Below are 23,039 nucleotides of genomic sequence, written 5' to 3'. Positions count from 1 at the left end.
GTTTTTACAAGACAAGATGCATAAAAGTCACCATAAAGTCAAGATAACAAAACCTGATTCTCCAACTTCCTCTTTATTTTGAGTGGTACGCAAACAAAAGGGACATGTCCTGAACTATGTTAAAGCCGAACACATGCACACTGAGTGTAATCTACAGGAAACAGCTAGATGAGAAAGGACAGTCGGGGTGTTTAATGATAAACAAAGCTGTAAACAAAACTAGCTGAAGGTCCTAAGCAGCGCGTTTTTTTCTGTAAATGCCGTAATGATGCGAGGACCATGTCTGTCATGCAGCCAGCAGCTTGCTCATACTGTTCCTACACACAATGTGCGTGTGCTGCACACTCAGGGACACACTGACTGTATATATTACAAACACAGACATCGTATATAACCCACTAATTTGTTTCCACCGTCTACTACTCTGATCGAATCATTTAAAGACCAGTGGTTGAATGAATGACAAGAAATCTGCTCGACACGTACAGGCAAAACATAGGAAACTACAATCGCCATGGCAACTAGTCTATTTACAGTTTACACCAACAACACGGATGAGAAATATCCTGCATACCATGCTCAAGAGTCACAATCATTCCCTAATGTTCCACAAGAAACAAAAATAAGTTTGCAAAAAAATTTTTTTTTTGTATCAAGTGTAAGATTTCCAGAAAGTTTCATGGCGTGTTTATACCATCTGTCATACATCAAATCCAGTCAGTGGTCCAGTTCCTGCTAGGCCTAAAGTCATCTATTTATTAACATCCCAATTTTAAAAATCTAACATACCAACAGGATTCCTGAAAAAACTCTCAAGACCGTAAAACATCTGTTCCTTTTACTAATGAGGGACGATCTCGCCAACTGTCAATCATGTAGGGGAGGGGAGCACAACATGCTATAACCTGTTAGATTTTTCTTTAGCATACAACCCTTTATTTCGCAACTTTGTTCTTTCTTTTCCGCCTCCTGTCTCGCCTGTCCCGCCCCCCCCTCTGCCCATCTGGTGAGGTCAGCCCCGGCAGAATGTTATTAGCTCTGTTACCTACAGACCATCTGCTGCATCCACCTGGAGGGACTTAACCACAAACTCCTACTGTAGACACACACACATGCACAGAGGGAAAATGAGGGCAGCTCCTTCTCGCCAACTCACCCAGATTCCAGCCATAGAGGAAACCATCACACGACTTCAGTAGGTAAATTCAGTCAGTGATGGGAATGACTCCGATCCAAAACACCAGAGGCCGGTAATAACTGTGCGTCCCAGTCCTCCTGCCCTCTGTCTGTGACTCCTCACCGACTCTGACATAAACACACGCTCACTCCGCAGCACATGCTCCAGTCTTCCTCTGAACTCTGGCTTTTGTTCCACTCTGTCTGCTCTGTGCAAATGACTTCAGTGGGGCTGAGTGCCTGCCCAAATTCCTCCCACTACAGGCTTCAGTTCACAAAGCCGCACAGACTGAGCAGGGCTGACAGCTAGGACTGCCTCTGGGGGGGCGGGGGAAATAACATACAGACACACACACACACACACCTCCACATTGACCATGCAGTCACATGTCTGTCTCTGCCACACATAGGCAAGTGTAACTCTATCCATTGATGAAACCTATAGTGGAAATAGCAGCGTCACTCCTCCTCTGAGCAAACCTTGTCCCGACAGCAGTGATGGGACAAATGTTGTGACTGACAGGCGGCAAGTGCTACTCTGGCATGTGGGGATGGCTCCTGGGCCGGCAACAACCGGCACGAGAGACTCACTGTACTTTCATGAGCACATCCTTATATACACAATGAACACTGTCGAGGCTGGTGATGAAGCTTTTCAGTTAAACAGTAACTTACATGGAAAGAGAGTCCAGCTAGAGCTGTTAAAATGCTTGAATAAATACTGAATCTCCACATGTCGGCTGAACTGCTTTACTATGTGTATTTAACCAAGTCAGGAGTTTTAATAGCATAAAGGGTTCACTGCCATCACATCGAGTAGTACCTATGTGTGTGACGCCTTTTCATTCGTCCAGTCTGACACTGTAAAGCCACCGCAGACAACAACAGCCAACCAGACGCCCCCTGAGGAGTCTGAAAGGCAAACAAAGCCACCAAGCGGGCTCTGTGCGCATGGAAATCCATTTATGTGCGTTCAGGCATTACAATGTGTGATCTGCCCACACACAACGCATAAGTTAGATGCAATAAAATGTTTGGATCAGTGTAGTAGAAACATTATGAAAGGTCATCTACAAATCATTTTAATGTCTAGTTGCCGGCTGGAAAACCACAAATGACCAGTCTCCGTGTGAACGTGTTCATGTTTAAATGTTAGAAACCTCCGATTTTGGACAGCTGAGAAGTAAAATGGGCTTTTTTTATTTTTGTATCCAGACTGACTGCGCTCTGAGACTCTTGGCAGTTGCTTTATTGGCAAACATACACTGGACATCGCAGAGTATATTTCATAACTTTGACTGCAGGAAACAGCAATAACTACAATGTGACTCTGTAGTGCCCATAGCGCCACAAAGTCCTCTTAAATTCAATCGAGCTGTACCAAACTGCACAGACTTATGGATTAGGGCTGGGCAATCAACCGAAAATGTATCGAAACCGACATTTAAAACCTTTAACTGACTTAACCTTGCTGATGTCGGTTAATTCTGTACTTTCCCCAAATTCACAAACTGTCGGTTGTCTGCTTTGTTCATTTTGCAGCTGGGGTCCTTGTACCCTGGGGCATATAATAATCGCTCTTTAACCGCAAGCGAGGAAAAAGTTTGCTCAGCCCTAGTATAGATATAAATTCCTTAAATATGTTTTTTTTTTTTTTATCCAGATCCATGAATTATTCACTTACAATGGGGTGAAAATTGAAAAACAGAGCAACACAACAGCTGCCTCTCATAATGTTAAAGAAGAGATCATATATTCCTGGACCACCCACTGATCCAGATCCACACCAAACTTTTTATGGGTTCTTCCCTGACATCTTCCCACAAAGTTTGGTGAAAATCCATACAATGGTTTTGAGGTTATGTTGCCTCAAATCAAACTAACCATTAAACAAATGGATTGGGGTGAACACATAATCTCCTTGGCAGAGGTAACAACTGATCCTTCAGGATCAAGCAGAGCGACGAGTGGAAGTTGGTTCATTAATTCAAAGATCCTAATCATGATTATCAGATGTAAAGATGAACCAGTCTCAGTGAAAACACTTACAAATATTCTGGTTTTACAGAGACACTCACCTGCTGTCCTGATGCTCCTCAGCAGGATCCTGGATTGCTTCAGTCTCTGCCTCAGCTGGCTCTTTCAGTGGCTCCTCTGGTGGGGTCTCCACAGGTTCTTCCACTGACAGCTCACTGATCAGCTTCTCCTCAGGTTCTCTGGGCTCTGTTGTCACCTTTGTAGATTCTGGTTCCTCATTTTCAGTTGATTCTGGCAGCTCTTCTGTGCTTTGTGCTGGTTCTAGGAACTCCGCAGTCCCCTCTTCAATTTCTGAAGAAATTAGCGGCTCAGCTTTGGCTTCTGGACGTTCTTCAGGAGGCTCCTCTTGTTTCTTGGTTGCATCTGAGGATTCTTCTTTTGTGCTTTGTGTTGGTTCGGAAAACTTGACACTTGTCAGCTGTGTTGGTTCTGGGAGATCTACTGACTTCTTTAAAGGTTCAGGAAAATCCACTGGCTTTTTGACACGATTCGGAGGTGGGATCTCTGTGGACTTCTCCGTTGCCAAGTCTGGTGGTCGGACCTCCTCCTGTTTCAGAGGAGCAGCTACCTCCTCGGTCGGAGTGAGAAACTCTAGTTGAGGAGACTCCAGAGACGGGAGGGCTCTGAAAGAAAGATTCAAGAGAGGAGGGGGGTTGTTGTTTTAGTTAACAGCATATACACAAGGGATGACTGACAACTGACAAATGTGTCTGTTTGTGTGGCTGTGGGGTGTCCATGTGTTTGTGTTGTTGCTGTTGAGCAGTGTGTTTTGTGTAGAAAAATAAGGCTCATTCTTGCCCTGGAGAGCAGGGACGATGTCACAGCTGATGTCATCGTTTGAATATAAAGGGCTGCATTACTTCCATTAGACTTCAACAGGCACAGTCATCTGACCCGAGCTGGAGTCAATACAAAGTGCAGCACTGTGTTTACCTCCTCATTCATATTCATTGTCACACTGCTCTCTGTATATCCAACAAGTCCAGGGCGAAAAAATGGGCAGTACTCTGAATACGAAATGACGGATAAATAGGTGAAAAGCGCAGATTTACAGCAACGTGGAAATATGAATAAAAGTAAAGATATTGATGTACTGAAGTCAGAAATCCTTCTTCTAGGTTCTGACTTGTAAAAAATACAGAACATAATACAAAAGGGCCTTTGATGTACATGAGCAGATGATATGTGACAGCCAGCTAACATGCTACGTGAAACACAAAGAGGGGGGAGCAAAATGGCCTCCACTGACCTTTTCAGACACATGTGCAAGGCATGAAGCTTCCATTAAAAAAGTTGTTTCAAAGTGAAGTTAGTCATGTGCCACTGGGGATCTCTGTGTTCGAAAACACTCACCAAGCATGATATAGTCCACTATATTGTGAGTTAGCCATTTTGTATTGCTGTCATTATTGTGAATTTTTTTTATACCCTATATAGTGCACTCATGTTTCCCAGAATGCATCATGATGTGGAGTCCACAACTGAATTACAGCACAAACAAGTTTACTTGTACATTTAAAGATGATCATTCACCATGTTTTTACCTAAAAGTATTCAAACTAAGTGTAAAATAAATACATAAAATTTACTGTAAATCCTGCAACTGACGCTATAACTGGCACAGAGACAAATGTGACGGGTACCGTCCGAAAACGCTTTCGCCTTTTGCTGATGAGCGCACTATATTGTCCTCTAAATAGAAGACACTATATAGTAAAGTAGGGGGGAGCGAATGAGTGATGAAGAACTGAAGCAGCGTGGGATGATGGGAGCTGTTCGCACCAGCGACAATTAAAAACTGACCTTACACACCTTAAATCCTGTTCATGAATGAGGTAATATATTAATTAATTATAAGTAAAGTTTTCTGTTTTAATCACATTACGTAGCAAATGGCACTGAATAAATGTGATCATTACGACTGGCTAGTTGTTTACCTCTGAAGTTATAGCAGAGACAGGATAAGTCATGGGTAAATATGATATGATGCAATTAGTTGGAAACGTTGCGAATAATGTACAAGTCAACTAAAAATGTGTCTAGGCGTTTTTAGAGAATTGCTACATATTGTATGTTTATCAACTTCGCACACATACTGTTGTTGTCTTTACCTTGAGGTCTCCACTGAGTTAACTCTCTGGTGACCTTGGGAACAGGATGCAGCCTCTTTTAGAGCTTTTATCCAGTCAGTATCCGGTTCGTGGGCTGTTAGTCCAGGATCAGGCCTCTCAGCAGCCTCTACATCCACAGACAGTTGCTCAACAGGTGAGGTGCAGGCAGGAGCTTCATGGAGTTTTTTACCTTCACATTGGGAAGCAGTAACACTGCGCCTCACGTCAGTGTCACGTTTTACATCTTTGGGTTTTGATAAGGACAACTGATCGTGCAGCTTCTCTAATTGGGCAGAATCCTTTGGGCACTTCGACTCATGGAGAGCAATGCTCCCCTCAGAATGACAAACAGTCCTGTCGGTGCTGCCGTCTGACAACCCACTTTCACAGAGCTCTGAAGCTTTAACCGATTCTGAACGACTCTGAGTTTGATTTAAAAGCTCTTGTTTTTCCCTGGCTTCGTTGTTTATTGCCTTTCTCTCACTTTGTCCGTTCCCCTGGCTGCTGGCTTTCTCTCCGTCCAACGCTGCTTTATCTTCCCTTGTGATCTCCTCTACATCAGGGCCTTTTATGGCTGTTTGTGCTACTGGGCTGCTCTGTGTGACTGAGCTTTTATTGGGGCTTTGCAGCTCAAGAGACCTGCACCCTGAATCCAGCATTTCACACTTGCTTTTCACAGTTACTGCAGCACTAACATTGTTTTCCACAGTTTCTGGTTGCCCATCAGGATCAGGCAGGGCACTGAATGTTTCTGTACGAGGTTCCTCAGCCTCTTTTGCAGTCGGAATAACAGTGGCATGAATGTCATGACTATCTGTGCTGAGCTTTGATGAAGCCGGTATCCTGAAAGGTAAAGTCTCATGTACCTGGGATGCAGACTCTGGAGGAACAGCAGTGTTCATTGTGGTCTCTTGTTGGTCTTGACACGCAGCTGACAGATTTCCATTTTGCTGACCTTTACCAACCATTTCACTCAGAGACTCGGAGCTTGGCATTAAATCTTCATCTGAACCAACTGCCACTAACCCAGGGCTTTTACCCCCATCCACCGACTGGCCTGTCTCACCTACAAGAGAGCAAGTTGTTCCTGTCACTATGTCAGTCGGTGTGTTTCTCTCAGCAGCCCCTCCACTCTCATTTACATCACTGCCGGTGGGAAATGGCACATACACCCTGTCAACTCCTTTTACAGCTTGTGATCCCTCTGCGTCTTCTTTCTCCAGACCTAATACTTGTTCTGAGCCTCTGCTGTCATCATGTATCAACTCCTTCCTGCTTTCTGACTGACACAAACTCTCGACAGCGCCGTCTCTTTCTTCTTCTGCCTCTTTTCTTCCTGGAACCAGTGCTTCGGCCTTCTCCTTTTTTTCTCCCCCCTCTAGGCAACCACCTGATACCTCCGCTGTGGGGTGCCTGCATCCCTGACGCTGCTGTTGCTGTTGCTCCTGTTGCTGAGCAAAACAGTTTGGATCTGGTAATTGGCCAAAGGCTGCATTCAAACCTTGTACCAGGTCCCTGTCAGAGTAGAGTTCCAGTGTTGCTGTCGCAGTTTGGCACAAACTCGGATCAGAAACAGCCTGTGGTTCCCAAACAGACTCTGTGTTGAGTGTGTATTTAGACGACCCTGCAGGTCTGTCTGGGGAAAGGCAAGAAGCCTCGGTCTCACTTTCAGATGCAGTCCCACCCTTCCCCTCTCCTTCCTCCCTTATTGGTGACTCATTGTTTTCTACTATATGTTTATGTGGTGGCTGCAGGTCTCCAGTTTCCCCTTCAGCCTCTTTATCTGGTCCATTATTCTCTTGTGGTTTTCTTATCAGCAGCTCCCTACTGCTTTCCTTTTCCTTTTGATTTCCCGTTGCTGCTTCTTTAATTTCTTTCCTGTCTCCTTCAAACAGCACAGATGACGGATGACATTCCATTTTGCATTTTCCTTTTATATTGTCTTTTTTCACGTCATCAGCCTCGTTGGTAGGCGGGTCAGAGCTGAGTGGGCAGACATCATTTATGAGGTCATTCCGAATGGAAGCTTCACAGATAACAGGCTTAATTGCAATAGGGTCAGATTCAGTTTGAGATAAAGGAATCAAATGATCATAGTCATCATTTTCAGGAGCCCCCACTGCATCAAGAGGCTGAAACAGATTTCCCTCTGGTGAAAATTGAATATTTACATCATTAATCACATTATTTTTGATCTCCGCCTCTGTGGCATAATTTCTATCCTGCAGTTTTGTTTCATCTCCTTCAGCACTGACATCAGCGTGCTCCAGATCCCACGCTAAAGACATATGTGTCATTTCCCCGCTCTTGCTATTCTCCACATCTCCAGAGACTTTGGTTCCGTCACCATCAGCAATGCGCTTCTCTGTATCCTCAGGAAGACAGATACCACAGTCATTAATGAACTCCCAGTGACTCAACATTGGGCCAGGGGGCCGCAGCACAAAAGCAGGATTACTGGCACATTGATCGATAGCAGGAATCGACTGGTCAGAGACTGCCACTTCTGAAGTCCCTGATTCATTTTCACTCTGCTGATCATTCAAAGGATCGGTTTGATCTAACGGGGTAGGGTGCTGATGACTGGGGTCACTGGGGTCACTGGGCGTCGTCTGAATAGAGGCAGTGCAGGCTAAAGTGACAGTTACAGGTTCTGAACTGGGGTCAAAGTCAGTAAAGATCGTCCGAACAGGTACCTCAGCAGAGGTTTCACTTAGAGGCTCACAAGTAACATTATCAGCTGGACACACAGAACTTGAAGGGAGGGGGGGTTGGTTACCTTCTTTTTCTTCACGAACGACAGCGGCATCACTGAGTGAAAGAGACTCGTCAGGCTTGACTGAAACTATAGAGTCAACCTGGGACTTATTCATCTCGTTCTCCTTTGACAAACACAGATTTAAAGGATCTTTCATTGTTTCCGCCTCTTCTTGCTTGAGCTCCTCTGTCGACACCTGTCCAGCTGTTCCAAGATCAGGGTTAGAGATGGCACTTCCTGCTGTTTTTAAAAGGTCAAAACATTCTTCATTACCAGTCTGATCCGTCTCTGTAGGAAATGGAAGCTGTTTTTTACAGGCTTCTTTCGCTGATTGTAAATCCACAGTGTTAGTCACTGACTTGTTGTTACCTAACGGATCTATCGCAACATTCTCCTTGGTATCTTTGGTCGCCAAATTTCCTTTATCCAACTCGAGCTCTTTCGGATAGTCTGCTGAGCTTTGTGTTGTTGGTTCATCCTTGGTAGAAGCTGCACTGGTGGGGATTTCTGGCCTCTTCAAGCTGAGGAAATCTGGGAAGATGTAGCTGGCCTCAACCACGGGATGATGCAAACTCTCATGTACAATCAGGGGAGGCAGAGAGGCGCAGTCCATCGGCAGCACTGACCTGTTCCTGAGATCCACAGAGGAACTGCCCTCTCCTTTCACTGTATCTGCAAAGTGAACTCTGTGGTTGCCTCCACTGCTGCCTCCACACACAAACACAGCCACTCCGGACATAGCAGGGTTACCAGTGTTGCTGTGGGCTTGAACTTGGATGTCAGCTGCACTTTCTGTGGTGCCACTCTCAGGCTGTACCTGTTGATCGTTGCTTGTTTGCCGCTCGACTGGGTCTCGTTGCGAAGTAGTCAGAGGCGGAGGTTTGAGCAGGAGCTGGCTGTCGTTTCTCTCTGTCTCTGTGATGGATGACTCCTCACAAGTGTGTCCCAAAGACACTGCTTCGCCTGGAATCAAATTCTGTTTGAGATCAGCCCTCACCCCTTTGTTTGCATTGCTGGAGCTGTGCTCAGGCTGAGTGGGGAGCGGCGCGGAGTTAGAGTGATGGTCTTGTTCGGTGTAGATGCTCTCAGCGACGGCAGCATTCGGCTCCCTCCAGCTCTGTGACTTCGGCTGTGACTCTGCAACATCGGTGGGCGGACACTTCTCAGTCTCAGCTGATGACACCCCACTAGCATAGCCTTCTGGCTGGCTGAATGAACTGTGGTCTGTAGCAAGCCCTCCTTTCTCTTCCACCTCCTTTCTTTGTCCTCCTCCCCCCTCTTCTGCTCCCTCCAATCCCACAGCACTGTGAGCCTGACGATGAGGACCAGTAAGTATCCCTAGGGGAGAATTATTGATGTACGCTTCTAACAGGAGCGTCTCCTTCTCTCTGTCTCCTTCTTCGGCTGGCGAGCTCTCTGCGTCTGCAACATGAACGCTGGTCTCTCGCGGTCCCTTCATTTCCCCCTCAGCCGAGTTGTGTGGCATTTTGCCGCTGCAGCCTTTCTCAGACACGGACTGTCTGTCTTTGGCCGAGAATGCAAGTCCACATTTTCCCTGTGAACCGATTAATGGGAGCTGAGGAGGGCTGTCCGGGAGCCCTTCTCTCTCTCCGTCTGCAGAGCTGAGGCACTTTTCTCGTCCTCCCAATCCCTCCTCTGCTCCTGCTTTCTCACTCTCTGCAAATGCTACAGTAGCTACTCTCTCCGGTGAATTGCAACTCACGCTCTCTCCCTCTCCCTTGCTTTTTATCACTTCTGGCATCGTGGGTGTTGTCAGTGGCAACGCAGCTACCACCAATATAGCCTGTTCAAGGGCACTCTCCATGTTACTCTCTCCCACACAAGTTGGACTGTTGGTGAGTGGGCTCAGTTTCTCCTGTGTGGGTTTTGCTGCTTCTGTGGTAACTATAACCTCCTGTGTTTGTGCATCCGATCTCTCATCAGCAGAAGCACAGGCATTGATAACTGCAGTTTGGACATGTGTCCCGGTTGTATTTTGGTTATTGATAACACCTCCGGTTGCATGTTGCCTCCTCTGCGAGTTCTTGTCTGAGCTCTCGCCACATGGGGCATCTGCAAGGCTGAGGTTATCTGACAGATGAGGCCTCAGAGTAGGACCCCGGCTGGACGCAGGTGAACAGTCAGTAAGGCGATCCTCTCTGCTCTGTGAGGGTGATAGACGGGGGCTGGGCGGTCCTGCAGGACTCAGCTGTTGCTTGTAATCAAATCCATTATCAGGCTGTTCCCCACAAATCACAAGGTCTGCCCCTGACACTGATTGTGCTTTGGCCTCTGAATCTGCTTGAATGAGTGACTCAGCCTGAAAATCATTGTCAGATTGTACTAGTGCCTTTGCTTTCTGTTCAGTCTCTGCATTCTTCTTTTCCTTCCTCCTTTGTTTCTTCTTGTCTTTCTTTTTTGTCTCTTTGTTCTGCCCGGCCTGTCCGTGACTCGCTGAATTCATCTGCGTGTCTGTTTTTGACCGATTCTCCACAAAGTCTGTTCCTGTCTGTGCTTCTGACTGCAACTCAGAAAATGCATCACTATCATTTAAAGGAAGTCTGTTGCCTCCCAATATTTCATTAACTGAATCATCTTTCTTTTCAGATTCAGCTATACAAACACTAATACTACACTCATCACTGTTATTTTCTTTCTTTATGAATGCAGTCTCTGTTATTACCTCTGTGCCTTCGTCCCTAATCACTGTGTTACAATCTAATCTGCCATTTTCCCCAATGGTTTCATTAGAATCAACACGCTCCTCTATTAGATCGTCTCTCTGCTGAGGGGACACAAAGTCCTCTGGGGTTTCTTTACATGAATCTGACTTTGATGAGGGTGTTCTCTTCTGCTCATGTACCTCTCGTTCTTTTTCTGACTTACTCTCTGCACATCCATCTGTGCCCTGTGTTACTTTTATTTCACATTTTGTCTCTGCTGCTCCGGCACCATCGTCAGTGCCCAGTATATAATTCCTGAAACTAAACACAAGTACGTCTCTCTGAGTGTTTGCTGCCTCACTGTTTCCATGTGTGTCCTTGTTTCCATGGCCTCCACTGCTTTGTCCTGGCTGGACTATGATTGGAGACAGTGACGATGACTCACTGGACTTATTAACTGTCACGCCTACAGTTTTCTTTCCTTCATCATGAACAGTCTCCTGCGTGATGCCGGGCTGCTCTGTGGGAGTAAGTAGTCCCAGCGAGGCCATTTGCTCTTCACATTCCTGGAAGGCCTCTTGCAGCTCCCTGTCTATGAGCGCAGATGAGGGAGGGGTCAGGGGTCGGACACCCGAGTGAGGTGTGGCAGCGGGCTGAGGTGGAGGCTGGGCACCTGTGGGAACTGGGTCGCTGTCATGAGGCCTGAGTCGAGGGTAGGGTGACAGAGTGAAGGAGTTAGGACTGTCAGGCAGACAGCTGGTCATTCCACGATGCCACAGAGCGCTGCAATTGAAGCCCATGCTCACCGCACACACAACTGACCTCAGGAAGCCTATTCTGAGGCTTGTGCATTCCTCTACAAGACATAATACCAGGTGTATTCTATGCATATGGCTATTAATGAACATGCATGTATGTTCATACACAGCACAACACACGTTTTAGGATACACAGCAAGTACAGAAGCACATTGGCAGATTTCAAAGGCAGTTGTGTGCCCTACGCAATCCTCATTACTGTTAAGTAATGTAATCCGCCATTCCTGGAGGCCTCCTCATGGCTTAGAGTGCCAAATGATCGGCTGCTTTGCAACACCCTTTTGAAACACTCCTGAATGTGAGAGCCTGAATTTTTACTTGTACCAAAATCGCCGCCATTAAAAACTGGATTGGTTTAAATTATTTGATTGGTAAATAATGTATTGGAATTATGACTTTGTACTGCTCATGCCAACTTTTTAAGTGGGAACCTATAATGGACACTATGAAAAGTCTGTACCCCTTTAATGCAGCAGCTTAATACTGCGTACTATACATAACAACACAGTCTATTCCATACTGATCACAATAAAGTAGAGTCTCTTGGCTTAGACATCAGAACACACATTTTATGTTCGGTGTCTATTGTTGTGTACCTCATGTTATTTGTTTTATGTTCAGAGTTAATGAACCAGGCTAATAACCACCATATTGTGTATTACATAATTATATAATAAACCTAATTATTAAAAATAATTCAAACCTGCCTGTATAAACCTTTCCATAAACCTATACGCTAATATAAGATTATTTCAGAGCAGACATTACCCTGCATCACACGTCTCAATGTATATAGTTAGCATTAAGAAGTTAAAGAGCAGGTGCAGGGTAGCTATTTCTCTTCCAGTTGTACTTGCTGAGTCACTGCTCAGCCACTGTCATACAGGAAAATGGTGTGAGTTCATTTTAATCTCTAAGTCCAATTATGAGTATGTACAGATCATTATTATATAGGTAACAAACATAACATAATCTATACTCCTACTCGAGTCATTACGCATGTCCAGATATAAGATCATAAATAAAGTGGTAAATACTATCCTTTTATAAGTGTTGGTGGATGTGGTTGGTTAATGCTTGACCTGATATGATTCCTCAGCTCTGTCATTTCCTTGTAAGAACAACCACTACCTACCTCACCTGACAAGCCTGCCACACAGGCCTGAATCTAATCCACTTGGCACTCATCCTGCTAAGGGGTGGAGCAACAAAGCAAACTCAACAAGTTAGCAGAGGACTAGTTTTCTTGCAGTTTTGCATTTTAAGACTATGTACACATTTGTCCTGGTACTTTGCAGGAATTCTGTTTAATTTTCATTCCTCTTTTGTTAAGGTTTTAATCTGCCTTGGAAATGCTTTAAGAATTCCAGGTGTTACACAAGGAGCAATATTATTTGGGGCGTCACACCGAACTCATTCAGGCCTTCAACACATTAGTGCAATTAATCTCAGCACTGAGACAAAAGCAGAACGCCAGGTGACAGTCAGTTCGTACGTAATTCACCAGATTATGAAACAAAGGAAGTGACCACACATCAAGCCAAGACCTCACCCAAACTCTGACATCCATCACACTGGTTAGAAATACTTGAACAGTTTAAACATTATACTGCTGACCACTCTCCCACAGCAGACCACTCTCCCACAGCAGACTCCCCCCCCCCCCCCCCCCCCCCCCCCCCCCCCAACCATCATCATCCTCATGCTGAGTCTCTCAGGTACCTTGTGTCTAGAACCACCCTCGGTCCTTTAACTTCCACGTGATGCTGCAGGCTCGCCAGCAAAGGGTTCACCTGCTCACATTTCCCTGAGCTCGTCTGAGCTCTGCAGACATTCACACAAGCAACAAATCAATATCACATTAACGTTCACCTTGACTGCGTTGGTCATAAATATCTGTTCCCTTGCAGCCATAAATCAAGCACATATATAAATATGCCATTATACAGTGATTATAATATGAGACTTTATTGATGGTGACCCTGCACCTTCCAGAGTATCTCGTTACTACACTATATTTTATTGGTTTGGAATAAACAAGTTGATTATAAGGTGTAAGTATGATAAAGTGCGTGTTGTGTGCACAAGTGTGTGTTGTCAAAGTAAAGATAGACTTTGAAAAATGTTTCCAACTAAAACTAAATCACATTGTAACAATCTGTCTATGTGTTAGTCCTGCAATGTATTGGTGTCCTGTCCAGGGTCTTTCCCGGCCTCTCACCCAGTGCATGCTGGGATAGACCCCTGTCCCACGATGACCGACAACAATGTCACAACTATAATTAGATTTGTATCCATAACTTCAACTTTTGCATAAAAACATGAAATATCAGTTTTCCTGCTGAACCCCACTCACTTAAAACTTAAATACAGAGCATCTCTCATTGCTTTTTATGCGATGCTTATTGAGAAAATTGGTTTTCAAGGCCTTTAAAAGGACAAAAGCTACATAGGCTGATTTCAGACATGCACTGAACTCCGCATAATCTCATGACATTCTCAAGAGGGGCTTTGTATGAGAGTATAAAAAAAATATCTGAGGGATATAAAAAACAGTGTCATACACATAGAGGACATAGGCGAAGATGTCAGAAGAGCTTTTGGGGATAAGTCGATGCGCTGTAAACAAAAACACGTGATCTCCGCAGCGGAACTAATTTATCACGTCCTACTTCAGGCACACGTCGCCTGAATGTTCTGGAGATTTCTTTGTTGTTGTGAATGCGTAGCAGAAAACCTCCTGCTGCGTTATTCATACGTGAAAGGCCGGACCCATTGTGAGGAAATTGCCTGGAGTTCATGTCTAAAAGCAACTAAAGTGACAGCAGGTTTATTATCTGTCTTTTCCGTAGAAAATCCAAGAAGTCTGGTTTTACTTCCTTCTGTTTTTTCAGGAAACAGACAAGGAACGCAAACAACTGCAGTTAATTTACATGAACCACACTTCCTGTAACTGTAACAGCCACCCAAAAACCAAGTAGACTGTAGGCTTTCTTTTTTTATGGGATATCAAGTCCTAGGTTTTATCTTTCATTCACAGTTGTGTATGCACATGTGACTGTATGTGTGTGTATGACCCCTGAACTTACCCCAGCGATGACCCCCAGATGTTGAACTCACTGCTGAAGTCTAGACTGGGCAGCAGGTCGTGTGGAAACTCCAGCTCATCCTTGTCCTCCTGGTCTGCAGCAGCACCTCCACTCTCCTCCACTCCGGTGATGACCGGGACGTCGGGGTACACCGGCTGAAGAGGCAGACTCTGCAGGCTCGCAGAGACCTCGGTCAGCAACGTCCTGTCGTCCCTCTGGGTCAAACTCTCAACTTCAGCCTGTGGATCAGAGAAACATGACTGAGGCGACGCACACTTCATGCTGGAGCCTCTGTTGGATTATGCATGACAGAGTGTGTATTTAAACAAGTGTGAGCACGTTACAGGCAAACATGGGAACGCCGTCAGAATTAAGGCTCAAAGCCAAACACAATGAAAAAATATCTCCACCCATGTGTTAAGCGATTAACTAAGGGGTCATTTGTATAATACATAAGTCATATAGACCGAAGATGTCCTTTAAACGACTTCTTTCAAATGCCGTCTTTGTTTCTCAGCTTGTTTTTAATATAGCTGTTACTGAAATGAAAGGACTATTTCCAGGCTCGCAGCATGGGACTAATTTCTGCAGCGTTGTTTGCAATCTACTGTTGAGCCTTGCATGATTCATATTCTGAAAAGGAAATAACTATTGATTAATTGAGGTGATTAATTGAAGGTATCTTAATTGATTGCTTGGCTGTATGGTGTCTTCCACCTCAGAATCACCTCATAAGGACGTCTGCTGCTGTACAATGTTTTTTTCCCAGTGTGTCAACACATTTTTTAACCTTGCCAGTATGAATAATCATTAAAGACAAACCAGTTCTGCTGCCTGTGACAAGCATAATCACACATGTGGTTTCAGCATTTTCCAGAGTGTGTCATTTAGAGGACATTTTCTCTTTTGAATCCTTCACACTAACTTAGGCTGAAAAAGACGTTCCCTGATCTCTGCCAGTCACTTCCCTGAAAAGAAAATGTTCAAACTGTGACCTGTCTTTCTGTCTGTCTCCCACACCGCAGCCACACACTGCAACACTTGGCTGTGGCATCATGTTGCAGCAACACTGGCCTCCACAACACACAACATTCAGCTGTGGACTCTTGTGATGGAATTTCTCCCGCATGTGAAGCCTCGGTTTTCAGCGGTGGACGTGTTTCCCTTATCTCACCCTCACTGACTCAGATCTGTACGAAGGTGTGCAAGTGCAGTCAATGTGACGCAGCCCTTTAACATTCAGATCATCTGGGACATGTGTGTACATGTGAGCCGTTTCTCTCTGAGAGTTTAAGCTGAATTAGGATGTGAGTTGATTTGATTGTGTGTGTGCACAGAAGGACATAACGTGGCTGTATGTCGAGGGGGTGCTGAGATTCAGAATCGAATCCATTCATTCATTATGTATGAAGTAGACAACATGGCTGCACACACGCAGAGGTCGCTGTCGTCAAGAATGGATTAGAGACAAATCCACAGAACATACATTTTACTTTTACTTGTTATACATTTTAATATATTTTTGTTTTCTAGAATATAGTTTTTAGAGCCTGACAGATGTGGATTTTTGGGGGCTGGGGCAGATATCAATGTTGGTGGAGTTAAACAAATGTTCAATACTAACATGTCAATACATAGATATAAAAATGTGATAATTAAATATAATTATTAAATATTTATGAAAGAGAAATGTAATTGAGGCCTGACAGTTTACACAACCATTTAAAAATATCCAAAAAATAAACAGAAAATGCCAATACAATATTATATATATTAGAACAAGAAGACAATATAATGTTGTACTACAAGATGGACTAAAGAATGGTCACCTGTGTGTGTGTGTGTGTGTGTGTGTGTGTGTGTGTGTGTATGTGTGTGTGTGTGTGTGTGTGTGTGTGGACACTGGATTCACCTGTGTCCCCAGTACTAAAACTCTGCCGTGCCAAGACTGATAATCGTTGGCCAATTACATGTAACCTCTCTCCTCTCATCTATATATAGACAGATTTATTTTTAAAGGTGCTATTTTGGGGCACTCCTGATATGTTTCTTGGAAAAAAAAAATTCAAAAACATGGCCCCACATTTGATTTCAATGTAAAAATCTAAAACGGAAAAGAAGAAACTGAATCCAAAAAAAGTTAATCTTCAGGTAGGAGCGTCACTCTGAATACCTGCTGTTACCTTCTCTGTTGATGTTACATAATCAGATAAAAATAAAACCCTCCACACCTTCAAAGTCAAGCACGCAGAGATGAACACAGTTTGATCCTAAGACGGCTGTATGTTGTTGACGTGTCTTTGGTTTCCTGTTTCCTGACCTTGTCACTAGACGTGTGTGATACAGAAACAACACCAGAAAGCAGATAATGCTCAAATTTACACCTCGCAGCCCTTCACCATGTTACTTGCCATTTAAAAAGGTCATTATGGAGTCACTGTAACTAGGTGAAGAGCTCGTCTCAGTAAGTTTGACCCCACACACACAAAGAAAGAGCAGTCTGTTATTAATTAACCCACGCGCAAACAAAACAGAAAGCAATCTGAGGCTGCCTGGAATCTGCCGCTCCTCCAACAGTCATTCATAAGTGAACTTGACAGTGTCCATGTGCTAAACTTCAAGGCTTCACACATGTAAACAGAGAGGAAAGCAGGAGCAGGCCCTTGCATTACAAACACACACACCATCCTGTGCAGAATAACACACATCTGTCACTACAACTTGTATCCCACCAGCATCCCCTCTGTGTTGCACTCACCCAGCAGTGTGCTCCTCTCTCCTCTCTCAGTGCAGCTCCCCTGCTGCTGCTCTACTGTACTGGCAGCCTCTGTGTTTTGATGATGGGGGCCGACGACGACACAAACATGCCGCAGCACATGCTGCTGCTGACGCTCTCTCTCCCCTCCTCTCCTCTGGACTGACTCAGCTTACTTCCTCCTCCTCCTCCTCCTCCTCTGTCCTCTATTGCAGCCGCTCCCCTGTTAAATTTCCATGAGCCTCCTCTGTGTTTTTGCAGTAAGTGTGTGTGTGATAGTGTGAGTTGAGTCTAGAAACACTACACTACCAAACACTGGCAGACACAGTCTGTGCTGCTGAGACTTGACTGGGCTGGCCTATGCTGACAATTCTCCTCCCTCCCCCTCTCTACTGTAAACTCTTTCCACGCAGCTCTCTCCCTCTCCCTCTCCCTCTCTCTCTATCCCCTCCTCCTCCTCCTGTTTCTCCCTTCCCTCTTTTTCTCTCTTACCCTATCCACCTCTCCTTCAGCCTCCTCCCTCCCTCCTTCCCCTGCCACTGTGCCTCATGCCTGGCCGGTTGCACTGGCTGCCTGACAGTGCCTCTGCAGGTGAATGCTGGGAATTAGGCCAAGGGTTGGACCTGCAGTGACCCTCTGGGAGAGGATCAGGTTACACTTCCAACAAGCTTTGGTTACATGCACTTGCACAGAGACGCACAACATCCTGCTGCATCCTAACAACACCTTTCTCATCCTGCTCTGACCTCACTGTGTTGCTAAGGTCTGACATCATCCCTGTGTTCATCAGTACACAAGGACATTTAAGCCACTTTTATACTTGGGTGATTCTCATCAAACATAGACATAATGTAAAAATACATCAGGATGTTAAACTGTTTAGGATAAACGCATTTTCTTGTTGTGACACTTTTTTTCCTTTGTATCCTCAAACACCAGGAAATGCACAACAACGTGATAAAACCAGACAAAAAAGTGCTCAGAGAAGTGATCACATTACACAGACCCTTGGTGCCCTTCACTGGTGACCTGTGTGTTTTTCAATTGAATTGAAAAAGCTCCTGCTTCTACCTGCTATAACCCCTACGGCTCTGACCACTGACTGAGATCCCCCAGCAGGGCCCTTTACTAACTTTTCTTAAATCACAACACGTCACTAAAGGTGACCAGACTTTTGTTTTTCAGGGCCTCTAAGCTGTGGAAGTGGAGATGTCTGACAGGCCAAGTCACTATTTGTTTATATTTTCCCTTAAGACTCATTTAATGGTATGGCGTATCCGTAACTACTGGTATAGTTAAAGATATTTAGAATTTATCTTCTTGTGACATCTGTTTTATTGAACAGCATGTAAATTTGTTTTGAAAGGGGCTTTATTTGTATCAGTGTTGCATTTAGACTGAATAACAAACATCAAAGATGCATTCTCCAATGGCTGACGTCCAAGGGGATAAAAATAAACCAATTCAAACTGACTCATCACAGCTAGTACAGTCTGAGATAGGTTTCATTTGAAGGGATAATGACACACATTGTTTGAAATCTACTCATTTTGACTGTATTCTAAAAACAAATGTTTTGGCTCAGCAACAAGAAAAACAACGCAATTGTTAGCATCAATCTGTTCTAGAAATGAAGACTTGGAGAATTAGTTTTCCAGTGTTGAAACCAGTGTTGTTCTTAATTACCACTTACTTAATAATTACTAGAATATACTTACTTTTTAAAGATGCAGCAACTTTTCTCCCTCTTTCTCACTCACACACACACACAAACACACAGAAGTTGTAGTACCTGAAAGCTGTCATTGTGAGTTTCCTGTGGTGGAAACAGAACAACATTCTCTGGAGCGCCCTCTTCTGGCTGTAATGGGGAATGAAAGAGATCTTTAAGAGGAAATTCTATAGTGAGTTATAAAGCTGTAGCAGTATGTACTAATGCAAGGATATTAAATCCAACTTGTTTTTGAGGTTTTAGTTTAAGACCCAGTCTACAAGCAAATCCAGTTAGCTCCAGTGTACATAGTTTCTAGAGTCTATAGCTCATGAGACAAATGTTTATGTTAATCCTATTAGAATAATCCTGAATTCCACTGCTGGAGACCTCATATCACATGGGCACATTTTTCTATCGGTGTCATTTTTCTAATTATTGTTACACAAAACAAAAAAGATTTAAAATAACAAGTTAACTGCAACCATGTCTCTGGATGCCAATAGGAGGCCTTCACAGGAGGGATGGCTTTTAATAAACTGAAGAAGCAAGAAAGCAAGCTTAGTAGTATCAAAGTGTGAGAGGGAACATAGATCCTGGCACATATTGTGAGTCGTGGCATAAAAAGCTAATGCTAATGTCTGCTCTACACAGGTTAACCACAGAATAGATCAAAAAGCATGTTATCGGAATGCTTATTACAGAAGCCTCAAATTAAGCACAGGAATGTACACAAAGTCTGCAGCTCTGTAGACAACCTACGTGAAGCAGACAGTTTGTAATCATGTGAGCTGGTTTTGTTAGTCGTCCGTGCACGGAAGAGTTCAAGGTATGCACAGTGCAGCAAGAAGCAAAACCAGCCATCCACTGGCAGAAACTCGTTCTTACCAACGCCTCGGTTGTGCTGGTCTCGTTCCCCATGACTCAGCCAGCTGCAGGGCCACAACTGCCCAAACCAGCGGCGCCCCTCACATCAACTGTCTGAAAGACACTGGCACAGAAGAACCATCAGCATTCGGCCACATCCAGATTCAACAAAGAGAGACTGGAGCAGAGGGAATGGGGGTGCTGTGGTCCCACACACTCCGTGGGATTAAAGCTCTTTGGTATGAGGTTGAAGTAGCAGGGAGAGAGAGTGTGTAAGTGCATGTGTTTTTTTAGAGATTAGGGGGCCTGGGATGCTGAGCCGCCCCCCAGGACCAAAGTGCAGGCTTTACCTCAAATGATGTGAGCTTCAAAGCAGGAAAAACAGCATCCTAACTTCTTGAGGTAGAATGGCACTAAGTGGAGCTCATACCCTGCCATGGCCCAACTGTCCCCAAGTCAAATTCACTGGATCTAGATTCATATTTGGATCTGGACCTTATTTCACACACTTAGTTCCTGTTATGCTTACAAAAAATGCATAACATTCCTGGATCCGCCCCCAATCTGATTCTGAACCAACATTTGGGTCAAGTAGGTTTTGCGTAATCATGCAAACAAACAAATGCAGACAAAAACATAACCTCCTTGATGGAGGTAATAACTGTCATGTAATTACAGACATGGGTTTCAGGTATTTCTCTAGGATAAATTATAAACAGCAGGTCCCTCAGGTCTGGAACAACCCCTACACATGTGGTGTGTCACTTTTTGCGTGTGATGTGGCTGAGTGACTGCAGCATACTGACACAGTGACTTAGGATGTGGTATCCCGTAAACTAATCCTAGCTGGATAAATAACAGATCTCCTGGCTCCGACCAGTGGCCCCTCGTCTGATTGAACATCCGGATCGAGACAATACACAAAACACCCAGGAGCTTCTCTGATCAAATTAATCATCTCTATATTAACACAAAAAACTATATTTAGAAATAAATACAGACATTTCACTTATTCAGAGAACAGCACAGCAGCCTTCTACATTGATTTTGAGTAGAGCCACTGTCGTAACCCTGCTTCTGAGGGCATCTTTCCTCCTCTCACAGGAACATATCTGTGTTGTTGCTGAGCAGTAAACACACAGCACCACACAGAGGCCGTTCATGCTTTTCCTCATATGACTGTAGGGACTTTGCTTAGTCAGAAAGCACTGACCTGGATATGTAGGACTATATAAATAGAAATCTACGCCGTCCACTGCTGTTATTCCAGTCTTGTGCACAATTTTTCCCTAACACTTCATCCCCAAACAAATGAGGCTGTGAACCAATGGGTTAATGGGGCTGTGTGTGTGTGTTAGTGTTTTTGTTTTTTTTGGGGGGGGGTGGTATTTTTGGGCACAGATGTTATTCTCTTCTTCCTGCCCAGGGACTACAGATGAAAATGAACGTATAGCTATCTCTGCTACTCTGTGCATTTTCACTGTCAAATACACAAATTAATAAACACTTCATCTGTTTACTGACTTGTAAATTATTATATATTGTGATGCCAGTCATTGATAATGCACTGAGAACAAGTATGTTTCCTCTTTATATTCTGCAGCGTGGTCACCCCTCACCATGCAGTGCCTGCCTGCTGGCTATTTGTGTGAATGGGTGTAATTTCAGCCTGCACTCTGCCGACGTGTTTGTGTGTGTGTGTGTGTGTGTGTGTGTGTGTGTGTGTGTGTGTGTGTGTGTGTGTGTGTGTGTGTGTGTGTGTGTGTGTGTGTGTGTGTGTGTGTGTGTGTGTGTGTGTGTGTGTGTGTGTGTGCGCACTGACACTGGCAGCAGTGTTTTGGGGCTTTTTCTGGCAGCACCAACAGGTAATCGGGGAAAATCATATGACCAGACTGTTGCCAGGTCTCTTGTCACCTCATCATCACTCAACATGATCCTTTAAGCTCATGGGGTTTTGGATGAGCACCGCGTGTCTTTGCTGGGACACCGAGAGTGTGAGGTTACCCTGTTTCCTGCCCCGTACCTGACCTCCCCCCCCCCCCCCCCCCCCGCCCCCCCGACCCGCTGGCACAAAGACCCAGCAGCAGCAGCACAGCCTCCGAACTAAACCAAATACGGTTCTAATGTTTTAAAACCACCATAAAATACAGTTTGTCTTAGCTAATAGAAAATAACACAGTTTAGCAAGGTGGGGGAACAAGGAAAACAGGTGAACACACCATGCAGGGGTTGAAATTGTAGATTAAACCATTTTCTTCAACCTAGCTGATGGCAACTATAATAAGGCGATTGAAATAATCCCACTATACAGCAAAGTAATGCAAGTTCCAACGTATGCATTCCCCGATCTCCCCCTTCACCCCTTCATCCTCCATTTTAGTGTTTTAACTCTTTCTTCAATTATAAACCAAACCAATCGTCCAAAATCAACGCTTTAACACACAGTGAACTACTCACCAGAGCAAACAAAAGAGACTTTTCCCGACACAGCGTCTGCCTCTTGACAAACCCCCTTCACTGTGTTTACTGTCGTGCTCAAGGCCAATGTTTGTTTCTGGCCCCCCCGGTCTGAGGAGTCTGTTGCTATATTTATGAATTACACGTTGGGTGGGAGGAGAGGACGAAGGGTGGACACAGGACAGGGCAGAGGGGAGGAGACCGAACCAGAGCAGGGGAGGCCATGTCTGGGAGTAATGGTGGTTGTGGACTGTGGGTGGAAGGGGAGAGTTGGAGGGGTGTCACCTGCTCTGACAGGCTCAGTAGACCTGTCAGTCAGCTGGGGGGGGGGGGGGGGGACTAGGGCAACGCTGTAAACAAACAGCGCGCTTCAGACAGCAGGTCAAGGTGTGGGGCCTCCTCTTCCCTTGACTGGTCATTTGAAAGGTTGCAGATGCTTTTCTGATATTCATTTCATTTGTACTTTTGCTCCACAGCTTTTAGAGTCACACATCATCTCATCTTCAGCTTGGGGAACACAGTGTTCGGCTGAGATTCTGTGGTGACTGACATGTTCGGACAGCAGTTGAAACACACTCCTGCAGCCACAAACCTGCT

At 44.7% G+C, this 23,039-nt stretch overlaps 2 protein-coding genes and 1 long non-coding RNA gene across 3 annotated transcripts in view; all 3 read right to left on the bottom strand.

The window, feature by feature from the left end:
- tacc2 (transforming, acidic coiled-coil containing protein 2) overlaps positions 1–5,985 on the bottom strand; it is a 34,491-nt gene extending 28,506 nt beyond the window's left edge. The window contains exons 1-2 of the mRNA XM_053435874.1: positions 5,325–5,985; positions 3,255–3,836 (exon numbers count right to left, since the gene is read on the bottom strand). Of these exons, the coding sequence (XP_053291849.1) occupies positions 3,255–3,836; positions 5,325–5,983 (1,241 nt within the window). The 5' untranslated portion in view covers positions 5,984–5,985. The remainder of the gene's footprint in view (positions 1–3,254; positions 3,837–5,324) is intronic.
- On the bottom strand, positions 5,984–11,545 carry LOC128453822 (uncharacterized; the record flags this gene model as incomplete). Its single annotated transcript, XM_053436914.1, has 1 exon — positions 5,984–11,545. A coding segment is annotated over exon 1 (5,562 nt), but the record flags the coding sequence as incomplete, so codon positions are not given.
- A 7,631-nt stretch (positions 11,546–19,176) lies between these two features.
- LOC128453153 (uncharacterized) lies at positions 19,177–22,502 on the bottom strand. Its single transcript, XR_008341478.1, has 3 exons — positions 22,443–22,502; positions 20,007–20,109; positions 19,177–19,268 (listed from the first exon to the last, which is right to left on the bottom strand). It is a non-coding gene; the product is annotated as an uncharacterized LOC128453153 (long non-coding RNA).
- Between the last annotated feature and the right edge of the window lie 537 nt (positions 22,503–23,039).

The sequence above is a fragment of the Pleuronectes platessa genome, chromosome 12 (assembly GCF_947347685.1).
Source record: "Pleuronectes platessa chromosome 12, fPlePla1.1, whole genome shotgun sequence".
Lineage (NCBI taxonomy): Eukaryota > Metazoa > Chordata > Actinopteri > Pleuronectiformes > Pleuronectidae > Pleuronectes > Pleuronectes platessa.
Note: the sequence above shows the minus strand (reverse complement) of the source record. Positions and strands in the feature narration are given on the sequence as shown.